Source organism: Mesoplodon densirostris, chromosome 17 (assembly GCF_025265405.1).
Source record: "Mesoplodon densirostris isolate mMesDen1 chromosome 17, mMesDen1 primary haplotype, whole genome shotgun sequence".
In the NCBI taxonomy this organism is placed as follows: Eukaryota; Metazoa; Chordata; class Mammalia; order Artiodactyla; family Ziphiidae; genus Mesoplodon; species Mesoplodon densirostris.
In genome coordinates, this window is record NC_082677.1 from 33444637 (window position 1) to 33468722 (window position 24086).

Consider the following 24086-nt stretch of genomic DNA (forward strand, 5'->3'; position numbering starts at 1 on the left):
CTGATTTTGATTTCTAGTTGGACATTATCTGCACTATTTTGCTTAATCATATTAGTTGGACATTATCTGCACTATTTTGCTTAATCATATTTTTGACACTTTTTTCTGTATTTCCAAGTAGTACCTGTTCTTAATTACTTTGATAGGTTTATAGTAAATATCTAATTGTAATCCAAACACTTGGCAATTCCAGATCCAGAAAGATTTGAGAAATATTTTTTTTTGCAAAGACTAGAACTTGACTGACAATGATAGCTATACATTTTAAATGGGACTGGGATTCAGAAAGGAGTTGAGCAAGGGTTGTACTTGTACAGTTTTATAGCAGCTTCTGTGTTATCAGGTTGCAGTTCTATTTCATTACTGTCTTGGGAAATGAATTACCAGAATAGCATATATAGATAGGCTTTGTTATAACAGTGCAAACGTTCAGTGACAAAGACAAATTGTTTTTGAATTATCCACCATTTATTCATGGTTCATATCATTGCTTTACTTCACTAATGTGGCTAACCAGGCAAACTGTACATTAGAAATACAGGACCCTAACAAAGTAAAGAGGGATTAAGATAATGAGGTGGGAAGATAGTGGAAGATGTTAAAATAGTAGTTTGGTAATTACGTATTAATACAGAGTCTTCATTTTGATATGCATATGATATACTTTTACTTTTCAGAACCTAAATCACAGCCACAGCAGCTTCATCAAGGACAACACAGATTGTCAAATACTGAGCAAAATGGAGTAAAAGATAATAATCAACCAAGATATCTTCCTCGAAATGATACCAGACAGCCAAGAAATGAAAAACCTCCTCGTTTTCAAAGAGACATCCAAAATTCAAAGTCAATTTTAGAAGGCAGCGGATTACCTAGAAACAGAGGTTCTGAAAGACCAAGTACTTCTTCAGGACCTGAAGTATGGGTTGAAGAGAGAATCAAGTGTGATAGACCATATTCTAGATATGATAGAACTAAAGATACTTCATACCCTTTAAGTTCCCAGCACAATGATGCTGCATTTAAAAAAAGGGATAACTCTATGCAAAGCAAATCAGGAAAAGTTCTATCCTATGCAGAGGCAAAAGAAAATCCATTTCCTCAAGAATCCATAGATTATAATTATCAAAAACGTGGGAAAAGAGAAAGCCAAACAGCAAATCCTGATCATTTTTATGATAGGAAACCACGAACAATAAATAATGAAGCTTTTAGTGGTATAAAAATTGAAAAACATTTTAATGTAAATGCTGATTACCAGAATCCTGTCCGAACGAATAGTTTCATTGGTGTTCCAAATGGAGAGACAGAAATGCCACTGAAGGGAAGGCGAGTAGGACCTATTAAGCCAGCAGGACCCATCACAGCTACACCCTATGATGATAAAATATTTTACAATAGTGGGCCCAAAAGAAGATCTGGGCCAATTAAACCAGAAAAAGTATTGGAATCATCTATTCCTATGGAGTATGCAAAACTGTGGAAACCTGGAGATGAATGTTTAGCACTTTATTGGGAAGACAACAAGGTATGCATGTTACAAAGTTATTAAATACTAATAATACTGAATGTAAGAGTCTAGTGAGACCATAGAAAGCCATTGCTTTGGGACTGAGTTGTGTTCTATGATTGTACTTGTTTATAAAGTCTTTGAATAGATGTATACATATATAACTTATCAAAGGGAAAACAAAATATTTAATATTTTTTATGGATGCTTAGGAGTCCCATAGGATTTGGTTATGTTAGGTTTGATTTTCACTTGCATATCAGAAAAGTATTGTAAAAGTGATGAAGTGAAGTTGATGAGTTACTTCAGTTATCATCAACTGAACTATTAATATTTTCTTTCTAGTAAAATTATACTGATTCACAAGGAAGAAAATCAGTTGAATGGCACACAAATTCTGCAGATTTCATTTAATTTAAAGATAAATACACAGTCAGCCTACTTTAAAAAAAACTAAGAGCAGGAAAGTTAATTATTTAGCTAATAATAAATAATTTAAGAAACAAATCATTTAAACAATCTTCAGTTCTACATTATATTCTGGCTAAAAGGGAAAGAGGAAAATCGTGAAAAAAAAAAAAAGGTGAGGTTGAGAAGGAATACAGTGCATCAGATAAAAGAGCCTGGCTGAGAGGGAGAAGACCAACACAGTGCAAACAGGAAGGGGAAGAGGACAGAGGGACCCTCAGAGAGAAGGGCCTTTGTACGTGTTTCCCCTTCTGCCCAACATGATCTTCCACCAACTACTCTTCTGATCCTTGAGGACTTGGCTCAGATACTTCCTAGAAGAAGCCCTTCTTTTCTGCCCCCTCATCCCTTCTACATTATTGTCTTTCTGAATCAGTGCCTTGTTCACTTTCTAAAACTTATTACAGTTTATAAGTATTTTTGGTTTTGGTTCCTGCATTGATAACTCCTTCCCCTACCATGATTTTAAGTTCCTTGAAGGCAGGACTATATATCTCTAGTTTTCCCTCTATTGCCCTGTTCCTCTCATAGTGTAGGGATTTCATAATTATTTGTTGACTTTGTTAACTAGTTCATTCTCAAGGGGGCACTTACACAGGAAAAAAGTCAAGTAGTTAGGGGACTGGAGATATTAACAAGGTAATAAAAACAGAGGTGAGTTACAGTGTGAGGGACCTAGGTGGATGTGAGGATCAAGTCAAAAAATATTTGAAATAAATATTTCAAATGTAGAGTAGTTTCAGTTGTTAAGGGTGTGCCTGTGTGTGGCTAAAAGGAGTGGTGGAAGTAAAGTTACCTGAAAATTTCAAGGAACTGAAATTCAGGCTAGGAAGTGTGGTTGGATCTTTTAAAGATTCTGTAGGACTTGGGATCAGGAGGTGTTATTTAATGATAGCAGCAAGGAGGGGTCCAGGTACAACTAGATGGCATAATCTTTTAAGATTTTGGTATGAATGTGAGATAACATTTGCCTAGAAGCAGCATCTCTACTGTCAAGTTTTTATTCAAGGCTAAAAGCAGAGGAGGAGACAGCACTAGCTGTGTCTTTTCTTTTTTTCAAGAAAAACAAAAGCCTTCCCAGAAATACCTACAGACAATTTCATTGGTTGGAACTGTTTCACATGGCTTCTCCTTGGCTATTAGGGAGACTTGGAAAGCAAGTACAGGTGTTCTTCACTATCTAGACTCTTACTCTTGCATCTGAGACCACTCACTTTCCAAAATACAACAACTGTTTGATTTGGCTAGTGAGGGGTTACTTATGGAGGGGTTACTCCATTATGGTAGAGGCAAGAAGTAGTTGGAAATCAGTGTTAGTTTATAGAACTAACATTGTCTACCTTAGAGGGAGGGTTCACTTCTGTCAGATGCTTCTGGAAAAGTTAAGATGAGGATGGAAATTTTAGTTTGCATTGGACAGTGTGGAGTTGATGGTGACCTTGACGAGCAGAGGAAATAAATGATTAATAATTAATCATTAATAATGTTTGAAAGGCTTGGTAAAAGACTCAGGCTTTCCATTGAAATCCCATAAGGATTGTGCCCTAGTAGTAAGTGCAAAATACAAACAAGCCAGTACAATGCCTAAAATCAACCCTTTACATGATTAAGGATATCTCCTTGTACTCTGTCTGCCTGCCCCCCAAAATATAATCCTCTTTTGGGGAAAAGTAACATTTTCTATACAGATCCTCTTCATGGTATTTCATCTACAATGTCTGGCATCCTATAAAAAATTATGAGGCATGGTTAAAAATACAAAGAGAGAGAGAGAGAGAGAATATGAAAGACCAGAAACAAATAAAGCAACAGAGAATAACAGACCTAGATATTCAGATATTACACTTAGACAAGTTCTTCAACAAATATTGAGTATTCAACAGACCATTATTGAGTAGCTGCTAAGCGTTAGGTGCTTGGGATGTAGAAGATAGTTTTGTCTGTGCTATTACCCAAATGCCTTCAAATACCTGATGAGATTGTTTTTAAAGCTTTACTTTCAATTGTAATTTTCTCAGAAAATCAATGATACTGAATTCATCGATTGCCTCTACTGAATATATTCAAAATAATGTCATATAGCTTCTGAAAGATAGTGCCTAATATTTCCCAAAATGTTTTAAGCTTTTAGAGTATTCTTAGAATAATTGGATGATCGTCTAAGATGACTACTTTGAATTTACGTGGATGTATACATTCAGTTTAGAGTGAAGGACTGTAGGCTCTGTATAGATGCACCTTTAAGCAAATAAGATAAATTTCACTCTCTGAAAGAGATGGCATTAGTTATCTTCTGAAACCACTTAATTTAAGAAATAGCTTTTAAGTGTCTTTTCAAGAATAGGCAACTTTCCAATTTTCTAGCCAGAGACTAAGGTAAAGATTTAAGAAAAGCATTGTCTATAACTGTCATTAAGAAAGCATAATCTTAATTGCATTGTAATGATGTTTTGGAAATAATCAGTTAGTATCATTTAAAACATTCCTCATGATACCTTGCCTTCTCTCAAGCTTTACTTCCATAGCAGGATTTGAGCATCTGGGACAATGCTTTTTCTCCCTGTATGTCTGCCATAACTAGTTCAGCTCTTTCAGCCCTTTCAACTGGGATATTGTAACGGCCTCCAAATTGGTCTCCTTGCCTTAAATCTTATTCCTCTTAAACTTGTCACTGAAACTGCCAACACTGTGATCTTGGTCTTAGAGCATGTCATTCTTCCTAGTTAAAATCTTTCACTTGTAGTCTTTAGCATGCATATAGAGCCTCTATCAGCTGGTCCTTACCTTCTTGTCCTATTGGTTGACCCTTCTCACATCATGCCATAGTTAATTTAAAACTGCTTGTTGTTTCCTATACTTCTCTTTATGTTTTATGTCTCTGTAACTTTCCCTGGAACACACTCCTCCGTTCTTAACTTGGCTAAATACTCTTCATCCTTGAAGACTGTATCCATTGTCATCTGCCCCAGGCAGATGAACTCCTCAACTTTATTAAGTGCCATATCACTACACCTGTATTGCAGTACTTTCCACATTATATAGAATTCATCTTTCACATGTAGCTCCTGAAAGGATGTCAAGTTATTTGTTTTCCTAGGATGTATTATGACTAGCTATCATTGTTGAACTTACCTCTTGAACTTACCTGAACTGACATTAAGTATCTAAGAAGCTTACAACTGAAGCATGGGTCCAGAAATACAGCAATTTAAAGAACACAGAAGTGTAAGGCTAAGAAATAAAGGAGGAAGGGAGAGATGTGAGTGTATATTAAGAACTCTAAGATAAGGAAAATTCTAGCATGGTATCTCTAAATTTGCTAGCATCCAGATCTGGAAAAGAAAATACGATGGATTAACTTAATAACTTTTGTAGTGTGAAGTATACTAGTTAATCAGTGAAAACAGGGACTTCCCTGGTGGTCCAGTGGTTAAGACTTTGCCTTCAAATGCAAGGGGTGTGGGTTCGATCCTTGGTCGGGGAGCTAAGATCCCACATGCCTTGGGGCCAAAAAAACAAAAAATATAAAACAGAAGCAATATTGTAACAAATTGAATAAAGACTTTTAAAAAAAAAACCCATCACTTATTTAAAAAAAAATCAGTGAAAGCAGGTTCTTTCCTGGTATACCCAGAGTAACTGCTATTTTAGAAGATTTTAGAGAATAAGAATTTTTGTTGTGTTTAGTATTTTTTGATTCTGGTGAGCCTGTTAATGTTACTGAACTCAGGCTTTTCTGTTCATAGCTTGAAAGCCAAATCTCGAGAGACAAGTGCTGGGTAAAAGGAAGGATGGCTTTATTGAGGAAGCTGGCAGTTCTGGGAAGAAGATGGACTCGTGTCCCAAAAAACTAACTCCCCATTGCTGATCAGGGGGCAAGAGCTTTTAAAGGGGACTTTCAGGGATGTACGGGTGGAGGGAGGGGTTGGTGGAGGGGAGCTACATGCAGAACAGTACAGTCAGCTCCAGCAATCATCTTGAAATTGGTCATGCAGTGATCTGATCAACATCATATGATTGTTTTAAGTACAAGTAATCTTCAACTCCAGCATCAGTGTGTTCCCATTTTCTTGAGGCCAGTTCTTGGAATTGTGTAAGATGGAACAGCTTATGTCATGGTTACAGTCATCATGTGGTTAACTTTTTCTTTTTTTTTTTTTTTTTGCGGTACGCGGGCCCCTCACTGTCATGGCCTCTCCCGTTGCGGAGCACAGCCTCCGGACGCACAGGCTCAGCGGCCATGGCTCACGGGCCCAGCTGCTCCACGGCATGTGGGATCTTCCTGGACCGGGGCACGAACCCGTGTCCCCTGCGTTGGCAGGCAGACTCTCAACCACTGCGCCACCAGGGAAGCCCGTGGTTAACTTTTTCTACCTGGTGGGGGTTTCAGTATCTGCAAAACAGCTCAAGGGATACAGCCCAGAATATTTATCTATAGACCTGGAGGAGAAACTAAAGGTCCTTGACTTTGCTTAATGGTTAAACTATCAATATTATTATTTTGTCTTGTTTGACTATTTTCCTTTGTTTCTGCATTTTCTCACTTCTCTGATTAAATTTATTCTTTGGCTAAAGTTTTTCTACAGACAAGAGGCAGGTGGAGGACATGGAGGGAGAGGGGTGTTTGTCCTGGAAGGTCCTATAGGGTCCTGTTATATTAAGGGTTACTGTTAGAGTGTTATATTAGAGCATCCAACTGCCCTAGTTTGAAGAAAACATTCCTTAAGAGTAAATAAGAGTTTTATGAGTTTTTCGTTTCCATTTCATATTCACTAAGCAACGTTCAGACGTATAATTTGAGCCCTGAATGGGTTGACCTATAGTGGAGGGAATACTCCAATCAGTTGACCTACTCCCAGTTACCTCAACAGATAAATTTAAAAATTGTAGTTGTTATGTAAATTCAGTTCCTAGTGAGTTTGTTAATGTGTGTTGGTTCCAAGAGCCAAGGAACACTGGGTAAACAGATGAAATAAAAGTGTCCGGTCTTACAATGTCTCAAATCCTATAAATCCTGGATACAAGTCATGTGCTTACTTTTTACCTGAAAACCCTCCTTCACCACAGCTGCCTGTATGACTGCAACAATAAGCCTTTTTCTTTGTTTGTTTTTTTTGTTTTTTTGTCATATATTTCTGTTTTTTAAATACATTGCTCCATACTTAAATATTCTGATAAGTACATAAGAATCTTCTTACCAGTGTTAGTCAAAGGGCTTCAATGGCTAACAACAAAACATAACACTAGTTCTTTTTAAACCCATTAGCATGTGAATGTTCTTCTCTATTGACCCTCTTAGTTCTGAAATCTCACTACTGCTCAGTGTATGTATGTCAGAACTCACATGGCTGAGAGAATTTCTCTCTTTTTCTTAGCCAATTTATGATTATCCAAAGGTAAGCTTTCTTTCTTAAAAATATTATTCTCTTAAAAATTATTTTCTTTAAAATATTGTATATTTCAAAGTTGCTAAGAGAGTAAATCTTAAAAGTTCTCATCATAAGAAAAAAATGTAACTGTGTGGTGATGGATGCTAACTAGACTGATGGTGGTAATCATTTCACAATATATACATATATCAGATCATTATGTTGTCCACTTAAAACTAATACAATGTGTCAATTATGTCTCAATAAAAATTGATTTAAAAAATGAGCTTTCAAAAAATACAAATATTGTAACATTTTGAGTATTTACATTTCCATCATGTATCACCCTTTGTAGACAATATTGATTCTCATATTTAAAACTCCTTTTTGTCTCCTCAGTTTTACCGAGCAGAAGTTGAAGCTCTTCATTCTTCAGGTATGACAGCAGTTGTTAAATTCATTGATTATGGAAACTATGAAGAGGTGCTACTAAGCAACATCAGGCCCATTCAGACAGAGGCATGGGTACGTGATCCAAATTCTGTACAAAGGCATAAGCTGTTTTGAAGGAAATACATAGCTCTAAAAGATTAGTCATAGTAATACGAAATTTGCCAGTGGAAAAATATTTTGAATTTGCTTAAAACTGGCTACTCCTAAAGTAAGATTTTAATTTAATAATTACACTGAACTACAGTAAAACTGAATGCATTGCAATTGCTTCTCTTGTATAATGCTTTGTTATATTATGCTTTGGAAATAGGTGCCCTTATTTATATGTTGGCGAAAAATGTGTATATGTTTTTATGGGTTCTTATGCATATTTTGTTCTTTCTGAGTTTGTTACTTTAAATTTGACTAAATTATGTCCAGCAGTTGTCAAATTTAAGTCTCTGTTGGATACATGTATATTCTTTATTATTTTAGTTACATGTAAAATTAAGAAAAACACTTTAAATTATATATGAACTCATACTCTATTTACTACACGTATATTTATATATGTATATGTGCAGATTAAATTTAAATATCTTTGTTTAATAATTATTTGATTAATTTTGTTGCCAAACGTTATGTCAAAGCTTTGATGATTTTGTTGATGTAATTTAGACTGTATTGGCCTCATGGAGTCCATTTTATACAGGACTTGTGTGACTTTACATTAGATAGATTCTCAGCTACATTTAGGCAAAAACAGGAGGACAAGGCATATTAGAATTTGTTTCATAAAGTTTTTTTAAAATTTATTTCCTTTCTGTAATTTGTGGATAGCTGTTAATAAACTTATCACTAGAAGCCTAATTTGTTGCTGTTTCCCTAAAATGTAAAAATATACTAGAAAACTATATCATCTAGACAGTAACCTTCATCATTGAAGCATACATTCTCGTTAGCTGCTTTTAGTTTAGTTTAGCTTTGGTCTTTCTAGATTTTTCTGTCATGACCTCTGTGTCACTGCTCCCTCTCACCTTCCCAAAAAAGATAGATAAAACAACAACAAAACGCCTAGTAGCAGCAATCATATTTGGGTCCATAGATCTTTATTCTTTACCTTTTTATTCTAGAAAAATGATCATTTTCTAGGTAGCTTATTGTTTCATATTTTACAGTACAACATTCATATGTTTAAGAGATCCTTTCCTTCACTCTCATCCTCTAAAGTTTAGCTGCTTTTTCCCTAAAAGACTGAAACACCATCAATGTCTAATTTATATTTTCTTAGAGAAACTTGATGTAACTATATCCCTTTTGATTCCCATGCGATGGCTATTTTTATTCTCTTTTCATTTATTCTCTTTTTCATTAATACATCTTAATTTAGTTTTGATGGTAAAAGTATTTATTGAGCCTGTATTTCTAGAAGTTGAACCCTAGTTTGCTATTCATCATATGATCCCAGTGTTTTTGGCCATTACAGTCAGAGTCAAAATAAAATTTTTACATTTGGTGTTTTTTAAGGAGATTTAATAAAAAATTAATTTTATTCTTTTCTCCGTAAAGAAAAATTTAAGTTTCCTTACTTTGTTTCTTCTCTATTTCCTCTTTCTCTTCCAGAGTAGACATAACTGATGAGCACATTTCTCATTCCTCACTGTAGCTTTTCCATTCAGAGGTGTTTGGTACTGAAGTGATCATTTTCTTTCTACAGTCAGTGACTTTTCCTTTTTTCCCCTTAATAGTCCTCATTGCTTTATTATTGATTTTAGGTCTTTGTAAACTTAGCTGGACAATAAATTTCTCACGTGACAGCCCACGTAGTGATTCTGAACCACAGCAATACTTTCATATTCTCCCTGCCTACTTGTGAATACTCTTCTAGGCTTTATTGTGCTATATTTTTTTTTTTTACCTGTTTACTTTTTCTGAAGTCAACTTAAATATCTTTCATAAGATACGTGAAATATTTTTCAGGTAGAAGCAGCATAGTATTACTAAATCTTTTGGAGATTCTGGTATTTCTTTTCTCCTATTTACAAGTAACCAAGTGATTGTTGATGTTTTATGATTTTGCATAAATTAATATAGCAAATATTTTTGGATCATGAACAGTGTTATTGAGGATAAGATCATCCTTCCTTATCTGTGTGAATAATTGACTTAGTTGTAGAAGCAGCTCCTTCTTGATAAATAGAAGCCACCAGCTTAACATATCTTAACCCATCTCCATTAAAAAAAAATACATATGTGTGCATATACATAAAAAGCCTCTGAAGAAAAACCATCTATGTGGCTGTCAGTACATTTAACATAGAATTAGTGTAGAGTTCTCTTATCCTCTGAGAGTGCTGTTGGGGTCTATGAACACTTTTTCTTTTTGTAACTTGGGAATTGTAACAAGTTTTAAGTTAATCCAAGCAAAACATTCACTATACCAATAAGATGGTAACTCTAATAGATAAGTCATACTAGAAAAATTAAAGAGCTGCAAAGGTATAGCGAGGTGTTAGAAGCCTTAGCACAATTATTCACTCACACTATGGACTGTGTAATTTTTAATTGTTTTCAACTCTTGCACTACATATGTACATTACTGTTTTTAATTATGAAATGATTTTGTATATTTTATTAAGGTTTATGTTTGTTATTGGCACAAGATTATGGAAAACCTCTTTTTTTCCTAAATGTAGCAATGATCATTCATTGAAATTTTTTTAATAGTTTGCAGGAAAAATAACCAAGAAGCCTGCATATAAGCCAAAAATCTTTATAGAAATCAGTTGTCTGTATTGTCTCTTAAAGGTGTAAGGATAAATTATTAAATAAAAAGCATGAAATGAGATTCAATGACTAAGTTAATAGTTTCTTATATGGAAAATTAAAATAAAAGTCAAGTTAATAGTTTAAATCTAACTGTTAATATTTTTCTCATGAAGTTTAAGAACTAATTGCCTTAAAAAAAAAAAAAAGAACTAATTGCCTTAAATCAGTCTGTAGACAAATTTCTATTTTCCCCTCCTATCTGGTTGTACCTTTTTACTTCCAGAACATACTCAGTGATGATATTTTAGATGGTAAAAATATATGTTCTGATTATGATTAAATACTTTATTTCCTCCAAAATGATCTACTGAACTTTTTGTTATGCTATGTCATACTTGATTTTTTTCTTCTAGCTAGATTAAACCTGGATCTTTTAACTATGGTAAAATATTGTCTTAATTTTAGTGTCTTTATCATAGTAAACTCTCTATCATATATTAATGTGAGATTCACAGCTCATTCTTTTTTTTTTTTTTTTTTTTTTTTGTGGTACACGGGCCTCTCACTGTTGTGGCCTCTCCCGTTGCGGAGCACAGCCTCCGGACGTGCAGGCTCAGCGGCCATGGCTCACAGGCCTAGCCGTTCCGCGGCATGTGGGATCTTCCTGGACCGGGGCATGAACCCGTGTCCCCTGCATCGGCAGGCAGACTCTCAACCACTGCGCCACCAGGGAAGCCCACAGCTCATTCTTAACTGGATTAATCCTCTAACTTTTTTTTTAAATGTTCTTTGTATATTGCAGGATTTTCCTTATTTTACCAAAGTAAAGGAAGCATTATGGAATCTCATATTATTTGTAAAACTGTGTAGGGAGAAAACCATAATATTATTTTATATTTCTGACCACTGTATGAGAAAACATTAGGGGCAAAGGAAACCTATTTGTGTTTCCTGCAGGCACTTTTCAAATTTATTCTTTTTAACTCTAAAACTGATATCAGGAAACCAGTAAAAAGATGCCACAGGCAATTTGGAATTACTGTAAAATACCCTGGTGTTGATGCTCAGACAAATCTTTTGTGTTTTTAGAGTGTTGTTTCTTCTGAATCACTTTTCTAAACCTGGAAAGACAGTGTCAAGTCCTGATTTCCCAGAATATTTATGACTTGTATGCCACTGAGACTTATATATCCCAAGAAATGTTTTAGAACATGCTGATTTCTAAACTTTCTTTTTAAAGGTTCATAGTATCAGGAAATTATCTTTGTTCAGTTACTGTTCCAACTAGAAAAATTATGATTGTATCGATAATGGTTAGTTCTAAGACCTTAGCATACACATCATCTTGGGCAGTAATTCTGGAAAGTGACAGATGGATTGTTATTGTCTTTTAACCTACCTTAAATGTTTGTCTGTAGCATATTTATTTATTCAACAAATATTCATTGTACGTATGTTAGGTGCTAGACGTTGTTCTGGGTGAGGAATATATGTTAGTACTCAAAACACACAAAAGTCCTGCCCATAAAGCTAGAAGAAAGTTATATTTCCAATTATGTGAAACAAACTTAAATATCTCATGGGAGTGTTCGTTCTTACCTCTTGAAGCTTTAAAACAAGATATAAGTGGGAAAAATGTTGTTTACTGATTTTTAATTTAAATAATGTTTAGGTCTTTATTTTATTTCACCTTATTTGAAGATAAAATTATTACAGAAGAAGAAAGTGTCATTTAATGAATTTTATCTATTTAAAATTTCCTATCTGTTTATCTACTTGATTTAAAAAGTAAATTTCTTTTTAGGTGGGTTTGGGTTTCTTTTAAAAATAATTATATTTGTTTCAGTTTTAGCATACTTTAAAAAAAGAACTATCAGTTTCAAGTTTTACTTTTGAAGTAACTGTGCAAAATTTATTTTATAATGACATCCTGTGAAGCACATTTGAAAATTACCTTTTCAAATTCAAATAATGTTCAGAAAAAAACATAAAGTATTCTACCACTAATAAAAATATTAAAGAGAAACATACTACCCCCCAAAAAACCCCTAACCTATTTAATGAGGAAGGAGATTGAGAGTTGTGATAGTAAATTAATGAGTTAAAATGGATCCTAAATGTATTAGAACAAGGTCATGTTAGTAATTTTAATGATATAGTAATAAAGTTAGGCTATATCTAGTTTGTATTTGATATCAAAGATCATAATAGATATTAAAAAGAGGACAATTGTTATAGAAACCATTAACTTCAAAGGGAAATTAGAATTATGTAACAGTGAGGTTCTGCCAATTAGTATCCAGTAAAAAGTGCAGGCACCTATTTGAACATAATCCAGAAGGTTTTTCATTTCTGATAATAAATTCTTAAATAGATTAGTGGGTATAATTTACCATACTTAAATTTCTGCACTAAAAGCATAATTTGAGTAAGGTCAATGAAATACTGAAATACATTTTCTTCCACTATACGTATTTTGAGACACTTCCCTTTCAGAGATTACCATATAGGCAATGCTCATTTTCTTTTACAGTGTAAACACAGAGTAAATCAAAAGGAAACTGTACAGCTAGTTCAGCCCCATTTAAGAACATAATTTTCACCTTATAGATGATGGAATTTGGGGGATTCCATGTAATATCTTTAAGCTCTGTTTTAATAAAGTTTAGTTGTATTTGATATGCTTTATTTATTTCTTAATCTATCACCCAGCTTTTCACAATTCTCACAGGAGGTTGTGGATTATACAGAAGGACCTTACTAGAGATATGAAAGCTTCTGACATAGAGGGAGAGATGATTCATTCATAAATGATGCCATATACATTGATATATCAACTTAAATACTGTTGACATCTACTTCCTAAATCCCAAATTCAGTTTGTGAATTTGAGATTATTATGAAACCTAAGAGATTATTATGAAAATCTTGAGATCTAGTTTTGACTAGGCTATATTATTCAAGAGACATTTTATTTCACCATTAAATTAATACTAAGAAAATAGTATACTATTTTAAGAACCTGTACAAAAGTACTGCTTGAATTTTGCTATATGATAATTTAATGTATTGTAATATATTCAAAGGAACTGTGTATAAAAATATCTTTAAAAGGTTTCTGGGTAATCTGAGTTTTCCTTTATTGAGCAATGAAAGTACATCATGTTATTATTTCATGTTCCTTTTTACTGAAGGTAAAATAACTCCCAAAGTTAAATAACATGGTAGGGTATTACCTAAGATGTGCTTTTTGATTTGTTTCTAACTTTAATTACAATTCATAAAACAATTTAAGCCTTATATTATTTAAATATTAAGAATCAATTTAGCATAACTGTTTGAAAAATCTTTTTTGTGTACATGAATAATACCAGTAGGTATTATGTTAATCTTTTATCTTCTAAGTCTCCCCTTTATTAATAGCAACTTAAAGGATGGACTCCTGAATTATGATGCTGGCCAATTGAGAAGTAAATTCGAGATGCTTTAGATTTATGCTAAATGTTGTATAATTTTTATTTTTTCTTCAAAGTAGTCTTAAGGAGGCATCCTGGGTATGATCTACAGCTGAAGGGAGCTAGGATTGTCAGATGAACTTATTTTTTCCTTTGACATTTTTGATTTAATAGACCCAAGGTTTGTTCTCTTTCAAGTGTAAATTTTATTTTTTCATTTACTTTACTTACCCGGATTTTTAAAACTTTAATTTCAAACTGCACTGAATTTTACCATTCCTTCACATATGTATGCAGAAGACTTGCTAATATACTCATTGCACAGGAAATAAAGTAGTAAAATAAATGAATCTGAGGAATATTTTTGTTTTGTTTTATTTCTTGTTCCCAAAGATGTTAAAATCTTATATTGGGCATATGCCTTGACTAGGCACTCATGTCAGTATGTTTTAAAGATTTTTATAAATCTGAAGAGGCGTCTTTCTTGAATTAAAAAAAAAAAACGGTGCACACAGTTCTGTTTTAGTTTCTAGTGAATTTCTGAGCCTCTTCCATCTATACCTAAAAAGGCAGACAAATATGTTGCTTATTGCACCATAGACTTTATTCCCTTTCAGATGGAGCTCCTACAATGCATCTTTCCAATTCTAAAGTCAGTGGTTGTGAACTTTGTTGGTGATAGGCTAAAAGAGGACTTATGATACATATTTGATTGCATACCATAACGAGTCATCAGTTGTACATTTTCTTTTTTAACCTTACATGGTTATTTGTGTTTTTCTATACTCTTGCTTTTGTCACCTTATTTATTAGTCATCTCTCTGTGTTTTCATTCTATCTCTTAAACATCATTGTATCCTTTTGACTTTGTTTTTTAAACTTTATTTTCTTTTCACATTTAGTGGGTGGTATCTCTTGATGTATTTGGTTACCCTTCCTACTGATCCTAATTTCCTGAATTTTACTGGACCTATGCCGTTTGTTCTAGAATCATGTGCAGTAGGCTTCACTATCACACCTCTAGAAAAAGAGTGGAGTTGATCTGTCTCCTTGTGAGAAACACTCTGGTTTTAATAGGTTTCAGTTCCATTAAACTTGAGAAATACTGGCAAGAGTTTTACATCTTAGTTTGAAATAACTCCCTTAGTAGTGGCCTGTCGTTGGCTGAGAGCTCCATTCAGAAGGGACAGGACGTTCTGCAACAGTGAGTACGTTTTATTTGCCTTAAAAAAAACAAAAAAAAACCCCATATAGTTTGTTAAGAGTAAACATAATGATGAGGCTCTAGTTAAGTAGCTCAGACCATCATAAGAATTAAAAAATTATTATTTTTTTGTACATATTTCTTCATGCCTAGTCCATCTAGCTCAGGGTTAGTTCTGTTTCCTGGTTAAATAAATTTGGAAAATACTGGGTTAAAAAATTAAGTATACCTTTGATTACAGGACTTCTTTGAGCCAGTAACAGATTAATATGTATTTTAAATCTCCAAGAGAGAGACATATATAGTGTTTATTGCTTCACAAACTTATTGGCTCATGGGACCCTTTTTTTTTCCTGTATAAAATTTGTTATAGAAAGTCTACAGGAAGTGCTTTGAAAAACGTCGTAGCTCTTCTTTGTAGTTTTCAAATTTCACATTTTTAAAATAGGGTGAAGATTTATCTTCAGAAACACTGTTTTAGATGTTCCAGACTTCTTCTTAATAATATAATATTGTACTTTTATGTTATAAATAGAGACTAAATATATAAAAGGCAATTTTTCCTCAAACATGTTCCATGATTCTTTAACTTTCTATGAATAGAGGACAAAATATACTTCTGAAAATTTATGTCCCTTCTAAGTACTTATGCCATTAGTAGTAGTGTTTTATTACATAAAAATAAAATTGAGATCTTCTTTTACATGTAATTATACACAACTCACTGGTCATTTAATTTAATTTTAACTTAACTCTAATTCTAGAAACATTTATGTATTAACTTTTTTAAATTTTCATTCATGAAAACTCCCATTGTAGCTTTTATAATATTGCTGTTTCTTTTCTGTAATTCTTGCCTAATAACCCACATGATATTTATATGTTTCAGCAGTAAGGCATTGTCATCATTTGTTTGGGTATTGTATTTGTTATTCTCCAACAATCTAGCCTAAAGCAAAATCTGAAATCCTTTTTTTTGTTAAACTGACACTGGCTACTGAATCAAAAGAAAATATCAAATCAAGTTAATTCCACTGAGTGTGTGGGCATTCTTAAATGAAGAAGAGGGCTCCTAAAATACCAAAAATTCTGTTTTGTTTCAACATTTGTATTGCTCCTTTACTAATAGGCTAGTGTGTTCTCAAGCCTTTGACTAGTATTATTTCAATAAATTAAAAGCTTGTTAAAAGCCTCAGAGAAAACAAACTTAAACTTAACTGCTCTTGATCTTCTGTTCAAGAGATCAGAAGATCTCTCATTTTCCTTGTAACAGTTATTAAGATGAATTGATAATCTTGGATCTAGCTCCAGAGCTCACTTGAGAGATCTAGAGGGGAAAAAATTCTTATTTTAAGAAACATATCCGGGCCTCCCTGGTGGCGCAGTGGTTGAGAGTCCGCCTGCCGATGCAGGGGACACGGGTTCGTGCCCTGATCCCGGAGGATCCCACATGCCGCGGAGCGGCTGGGCCCGCGAGCCATGGCCGCGGGGCCTGTGTGTCCGGAGCCTGTGCTCCGCAACGGGAGAGGCCACAGCAGTGAGAGGCCCGCGTACAGCAAAAAAATAAAAAAAAAAAAAAAAAAAAAAAAAAAAGAAACATATCCTTTCCAGGCACTTATAATTATAAACAAGGGCAGAATGTATGGTTGGATAATAGCTAGTGAAAGTGCAAAGGAACTCTATTAATAACCAGTAGATATATACTATAAGTACCATTTGTTTTAGAGCTTGAGGGGATTTGATTTTAAGTGAGCATATGAACTGACTTGGTGGCTGAAACAGTGGAAAGAGGTCAGTAATTATTTGTTGAATGATTAATGTAGTCCTAGTGGTCACCCTTATTACTTCAGACATGAAGCCTGAGTGTAAGAGTTTAATATGGTAGTTTTTCCACAAGTATTCTGAGTGCTTTTTGTAACAAAGCTACTTTAGAAAATAGATTGGCTTATATACACAAGGGATTAAAAGGATATAAGACAAGTAGAAGATAAATTTCCTTCCTTCCAGAAGCCACATAATAAATATTAATAAGGCCTCTATCTGGCTGGCATGGTTCCAGTCTGGGAACCATTGTTGGAATGGTTCTTGATTATAATTTTGTTATGCCTGTTAAATGAATGGTATGGTGTGAAGGAAGTAAGTGGGGAAGGCCAAAGTTGACTTCTTAAAACTAGTATTAACTTTAACAACTTTTTATTGGAATTTTTATTTTGCCCGAAGTGTGCTCATTTTTTCCCCCAGATCATGTGTTTGGGAAATTAGGCTCAACCCTCCTGGTCATGCTTACCCAAGAGCTTATTATTCAAAGTAAGATGCTAGAAGTCAGTTTCATTCTGTTTCTATATGGTTCAAATTCTAAAATTTATGGACTTGTTATCTTTTTTTTAATGTTGGTAGCCATTTTTGATACTATTTAATGAATGATTAAGGAGAATATAATGAGCATTTTATCTTGAAAAGATTTAAGTAAATAAATAAGGCTTAAAATAATGTGGAGAAAAGTATTCTAGTGTATTTTTTCCTTATAAAGTGATCAGTTAATATGAATCTTATTAAGAATTCCTGAATTTGACCATCAGTACTCAAACGAATTAGACTTAATTCGATTTTTAAAATATGGAATTGAAGTCTTAAAGCAAATTGAAAAGGGAGACAGATCAAGAACTTGAGAGTAGTAGTTCAGAAAGCCTCTAAAAGCTTTGGGCACAAATAAAGATATCCCTGGTTGATCTTTTATGTGCCCTGATTAGTGTTAATGCATACTAAGTACTTGGCCTTACTGATAGTAGTTCTCATAAATAGAAAGACTGTTAGAGACTGAGATGTAGTGGAGCTGATTACAAAATGATCTAGAAATGCCCAGTCCATTTAAATTGTATCCTTGTATTCTTAGGAAATAAGCAAAGCAGAGAAAAATTCTCATTGAATGTTTAAAATTAAAATATATAATTCCCTAAGAAAAATTAAGGAATGATACAAGAAACTTGAGACTGAGAACTCTAAATTTTTTTATAGAAAATTACTTATAAAAGGCTACAATAAAAGCATTTTAGATATAATTTTAAAATGAATATAAGATTTAAATTTCACGAAGATGATATGCACATTTTCCTATTGATTTATTGAAAATACTTAAAATTGGCTACGAACAGACTGAATATTCTCTTCATTCTAATGATTATAATTGCTTTAATGAAATTAATGACAGGGAAGATATTTAAGATAGGGAAAAAAAATGACCACAGAGTAGGTTAAATGTAGATTTGGTATCTTGATTCTTAAGCATTTTTCAAAATAATTTTCATAATGGTGTAATTTAAAAGGTTTGACTTAAACTGCTAAACAAAAATGTTTTAAACAAACTGCTTTAAATAATTTCAATTATAAGAACAAGTTTTGCTTTCTGAAATGATAATTGCTATTCTTTGAAGTTCCAATAAATTTCACATAAATGGCAGAAATACTTCTGACATTGTCTACTGCCAGTTGCCATTCTTGGACCCAAGGCTGAGAAACATTTTCAGATTCTGTGTGCTTTATCCTGAAAGCATTTGATGAAAAGGGGTCACTGAATGAAATGTCTGCTCTGCTTGGCCTTTGAAAGAAGGGGAGAGGGCAGGGCTAGTCTTGGGCAAATTACTTCCACCTCCCTTTTTGCCCCTGCTTCAGCTCCAGGGGAGCTGGAAATGCACAGAAGGAGTCAGAAGACCTGGGTCGAGTCCTGGCTCTGCCACTTACTACCTATTTGACTTTGGGTAAGTTATTTAATGTCTCTGGGTCTCAGCTTCAGTACAGGGTTGTTGTGAGGATAAGTAATATGATCAAAGGAAATGTGCTTTGTAAACTCCCAAGGTCTATAGAAATTTAAAATTGTATTATCATAACCTGGCCTTCTTCTTCCCAATTCTTCCATAGTCTAGTATCCTTGGCTATGCATTTTTAAAGCAGCCCAAAATGAGAACTCCTTTTGCTTTTCCCTGTATCCTCTCCATATTGGAACTCTTATTCCTGTCCTCTGCATGCTTCAGACTTAAGTATTCTAAGAATATTAAACCAGACTGGTTAAATTAATCTTCATTGTAGAGTGTGGATTGTGTTGCCCCTTTTTACCCTTCCCACTCTCACCTTTCTTCTTTAATCTTCTCAGAATTGTGCACTTAGAAACGTCGAAATATCTCCAGTGCATGGAAGTTCACACAGTGTTGGCAGAAGTCCCTTAAATTGTGTTACCCAGATCACTTCTCCGTTAGTTAGTAAGGTTGATTGGTAAATGGGAATATGATTGTGTCTCTTGTCCTTTCTTTTTCTCTGTGGGAAAGGAGATGGAAATAGTTCAGAGTTAAAAGTTCTTCTGAAATCTCACTGATAAACTAGGTCCTAAGTTGAGGAATAATCATAGAGGGGAGACAAGGGATTTAGTGGCCATTTCTTTGGTCAGCTCTTTGAGTTATATCTGACTTGGCCTCATCTTTGATTCTCAGTAAACCCTAGCCTACCCTCAGTCAAACTAAATTTATAACACCTGTTGTCTTTACTGGGTGCTCAGTTGATAGAGCCTGCATGGAGCTAAGGAGGAAAGAGAATTTACCTTCTGCATCACATCTGGTTTCAGATCAAGGGATCTTTAAGAGGTCATAACGAGAGCTTATAGCTTTACTTGATCCAGCCTTCCCACATAATCTAAGAATGCTTGATTTGGCTATGTGTCAATAATAGTAATAATGGCCCCTTATGTTAACTGCTTGCCATTAATGCCTAATTACCATGGAGCACAATAACAGTTACTCATGTCATGATTAGATTAACTTTCTTAAAATTTTTATTTTATTTTTACAACCTTGAACCATTGACTTATGCTCAATATGGTTTCTTGCTGAAGTAGCAGTGTCATCTTTCTTAACTAAAAATTAGAAATATTGAACTCTGGTGGCAATCAAATGCAAATTGAAACAATTAGTTACAGTGTTAAATGTGTGAATTAATGGGAAAAAATTAAATGATAATGTTCATGCTGGCAAAGATGTAGTGACACGAGTACTTTTATACATTGCTGACGGCAGTGTAAATTGGTGTGATCTTTCTGATTTTTTTCCAAGCCTTAAAAGTGTTCATTCCCTTTAAACTAATAATCCCACAGTTGTTAATCTCTGCTAGTGAAAGATCGAAGGAATAAGTGAATTTCTGAGAGATGATCATTGCAGCAATAACAGGAAAAACTAGAAACTACTTAAATGCCTAACACTAAGAATGCTAAAATAAAAGCATCATTCATCAGCTGGGTGAAATATTTTACAATTGTGATAAAAGATCATAATGAAGGCTGTAATATCATGGGAAATATTTATGATGAGTGAATAAAAGCAGTTTATAGGGTTGAGAATGCCCTCTCAAAGTAGTGGTTGTTTTAGTGTAGTAGAGTTATGTACAGACTCTGTATATGTGTATATACTTATTTTTCAATTTTATAAACTTTCTATAATTTTGTATTACATTTTTTATTTGAAAAAGTAACAGCAAGCAAAATAAAATTAGCAAGAAGAAAGTTGATCATGATTAGGGAATTTTAGTCTTAAAAAGGAATCCCTAAAATTTGCAAAAAGGATCTGAAAATATGGGAGTTTAAAAAAAGAAATATGAATAAAAACATAACTTCTCTCTAATTTTGCCCTTTGCCTTCAGTGAAGTTAACAACAACATGATTATGGTTTTCCATGATAAAATACCATGATCTTTGAACTTGTTCCTGTCTATAATTAGTAAATGAAATACTCCTACAACTAAACCAATAGACTTACCTATACAAATTACCACCTTCATTCAGTCTGTGCATACAACCTACTCTCCAATTCTTTGCAAAATTCTCTCTTAATCACTGTCCACAGAACACTTCAGAATTCAGTCTCTCCCAAGTGCTTTCAAATGCACAGCAAAATACATTTCTCCTATGAAATGTTTATTTAATCCGTACAGGCATATCTTGTTTTATTGCACTTCATTTTATTATGCTTTGCAGATACTGCATTTTTTTACAGGTTGAAGGTTTGTGACAACCCTGTGTCGAGCAAGTCTACTGGCACCATTTTTCCAACAGCATTTGCTCACTTTGTGTCCCTGTGTCACATTTTGGTAATTCTCACAATGTTTCAAACTTTACTGTTATATTTGTTGTGGTGATCTGTGATCAGTTATCATTAATGTTACTACTGCAAAAAGATTTCAACCCGCTGAAGGCTCAGATGATGGTTAGCATTTTTTAGCAATAAAGTAATGTTTAATTAAGGTATGTGCTTTGTTTTTTTTAGACATAATGCTATTGCACATTTAAAGACTACAGTGTAGTGTAAATATAAATTTTGATATGCACCGGGAAACCAAAAATTAGTGTCACTCCCTTTATTGTGATATTTGCTTTATTGCAGTCGTCTGGAACCAAACCTGCAATATCTCAGAGGTATGCCTGTACTTACTTAACATTCATAATTTTGGGAATATGTTAGTATATAATTATGATACTTTGTTTGACTCTTTGTCCCTGTTTTTTTTGATATATTATTAAAATATTAACTGTAAAGTGATATTTTTATATTTGAGGTTTTCTTATTAACTTATCATTTCAAATATATTTTAATCTGTTTCAAAAAACTTTTTGAGCACTTACTATGTGACTTTATCTCTCCACCCAGAACAGTGCCCAGCACAACACATTTCCTTAGAATGATTGCATGCTGGACAATGGCAATTCATAGATGAGCAGTCTCTACACTAAAAGAGTCAGACTAGTAGAGGAGCCCAGCAAGTAAAGCACCATAGATGGAGAGTGTTTAACTCAGTCAGGAACTGACTCATAGAAGAGGCGAGGCGTTCCCTAACTATCGTATTATAAAACAGCAATGCGCCATCACACAAACTCTCTATCCCCTTTGCCCGCTTTATTTTCTGCATATCCTGCCCCTCCTTCCAACCCCTAAGTGAAAGCAATGTGAGAACAGGGACTTTGTCTCAGCTAATACTTCAGCATTCAGAACAGTCCCTGAAACATAAGGTTTTCAGTAAGTACTTGTTAAATCTGAATGAATGAAGTTTAATGTGAGTCTCGAAAGTTTTGAAGGACTTAGCTTGGGAAAAAAATGTGTGAGAGAATAGCAAAGAGTGTAGGAGGGCATGGTAGGGTGAGGTATTTTGGCAGCAGTATAGGTTGGGTGTAGCAAGTGTCAGCAGATGAGGCTGGCTGCAAAGGCAGGTGGCTTGAAGGATGGGGAGTCAGGTGGGTTACAGTAAGGAGTTGGAATATTTATATCTGAGAATAGGGACCAATGAAGGATTTTGGGTAGGGGAGTGTCATGATGTGATTTTGCTTTAAGAGATTATTTCCTATGGTATAGAAAATGGGTTTCAGTGAGAGCAGAGAGCAAGGAGACCAGTTATTGCAATAGTTAAGGCAAGAGATGGGGACTTTGGAGTCATCAGCGTCTAGGCACAAGTAAAGAGTATGGGTGAGATTGTGTGTAAAAAGAAAAAGTGTGTAAAAAGAGAAAAGACGAAGACAAGGGTCAACTTCCAGGGAATTTCACAGCTGAGGGGTGGGAAGGGACACTGAGAAGTAGCTGTAGCTTAGGAGGACAAGGGGTTGGGCAGATGGGAAGGGATGCTTGATCCACAGTATAAAATGCTGGAAAGGTCAAGGAAGATGAGAATTGAAAAGTGGCTGTTGGATTTGGCAATCGACAGGTTCTTATAACTGTAGAATGCACTTTCAGTGGAATGGTGGATGTGCATGGCAATTTGTGGTTTCTTGACAGTAAGTGGGACATAAGAAAATGAGGGTTAGGCTACTTATAGGATCTTGGTTGTGAAGATAAAGAGGATAGAAGAAGAGAATAAGTAGTAAAGGAGCTCAGGGTGAAAATCCAAGCATGTTTACATCAAAGGCAGAGTGAAGAAAAGAAAGAGAGGTTGTAAAAATAGGTGTAAGGATTAAAAAAAATCCAGGCTGTGGTGAGAAAGTGGGGTACGATCACTTTGGTGACTTCGGGTATGTTGAGGAGTACTAAAGAGAAGAGAGGAAGGAAGTAAATATAGGTGTGGATGAGAGTAAGCTGGGTGTCAGCGAAGGAAGGTGAATAATTCTTCACTAATGAACTCTTTTCTGTCAAGTAAAAGCAGGTCATCTGTTCAAAGTAATGAGGTCAGGAATAGGAGAGGAATTTTGAAGAGAGATGTAAAGATTTAGGAACCACCCAGGAAAGTGGGAGAAGAAGCTGACCAAGAATGTATTTTCACAGCAGAAGTTTTCAACCCTTAGTAAAACTTAATGTGCAAAGCATTCTGTGAGAGTTCATTCTCAGTTTCTGGTCTTTTAGTAACTGCAGGAAAAGTTTAAGTGGATATAAAAATGAGAAGACCTTTACGAGTTTATTAAGTAGAAACTAACAAGTTAACCACTCAGCCAATTTTCAGTAGAGGTTCTCATTAAGGACCTGATATTTGAAAGTCTGCACAGTCATAATGACTATGCTATTGCCCTGGGACCTCAGCAGAATTCAGTATTGGAAAATGCCCTGTGAAAATGGTTTTAAGCTCTTGCTAGTAACATTAGTATAATCCTAAGAATGTTAACAAAAATTTCAGGCCTTCTTGAGCTAATTTTCATGCCAGGTAGTGATACATTAAATAGATAAAAATGTTAATTAGGTATTTGAACATTCCCAGACGCAATGACCCTGTGTGTGTTTGGGTGTGCAAGTGTGCAAGCATGTGAGAGGTATCATTGTTTAAAAAGTTGTGATAGTTACTAAAATGTTCATTTAGAGTGGCTTATCTCAGTAAGGAGAAGAGAAGAAAATAAGGTAGAAAATTTTTAAACTCTTGTTTAATCTCTT

The 24086-nt window shown here is 34.3% G+C and overlaps 1 protein-coding gene across 4 annotated transcripts in view; it reads left to right on the forward strand.

Annotated features, from left to right (window-relative positions):
- Positions 1 to 24086, forward strand: part of TDRD3 (tudor domain containing 3) — a 130795-nt gene that overhangs the window by 74635 nt on the left and 32074 nt on the right. For 2 of the 4 annotated variants that reach the window (XM_060079818.1, XM_060079816.1), the window contains 3 exons: positions 678 to 1528; positions 7747 to 7872; positions 21627 to 21658. In XM_060079818.1, coding sequence (XP_059935801.1) covers positions 678 to 1528; positions 7747 to 7872; positions 21627 to 21658 — 1009 coding nt within the window. The remainder of the gene's footprint in view (positions 1 to 677; positions 1529 to 7746; positions 7873 to 21626; positions 21659 to 24086) is intronic. The other 2 variants (XM_060079819.1, XM_060079817.1) reach the window with 1 other exon arrangement.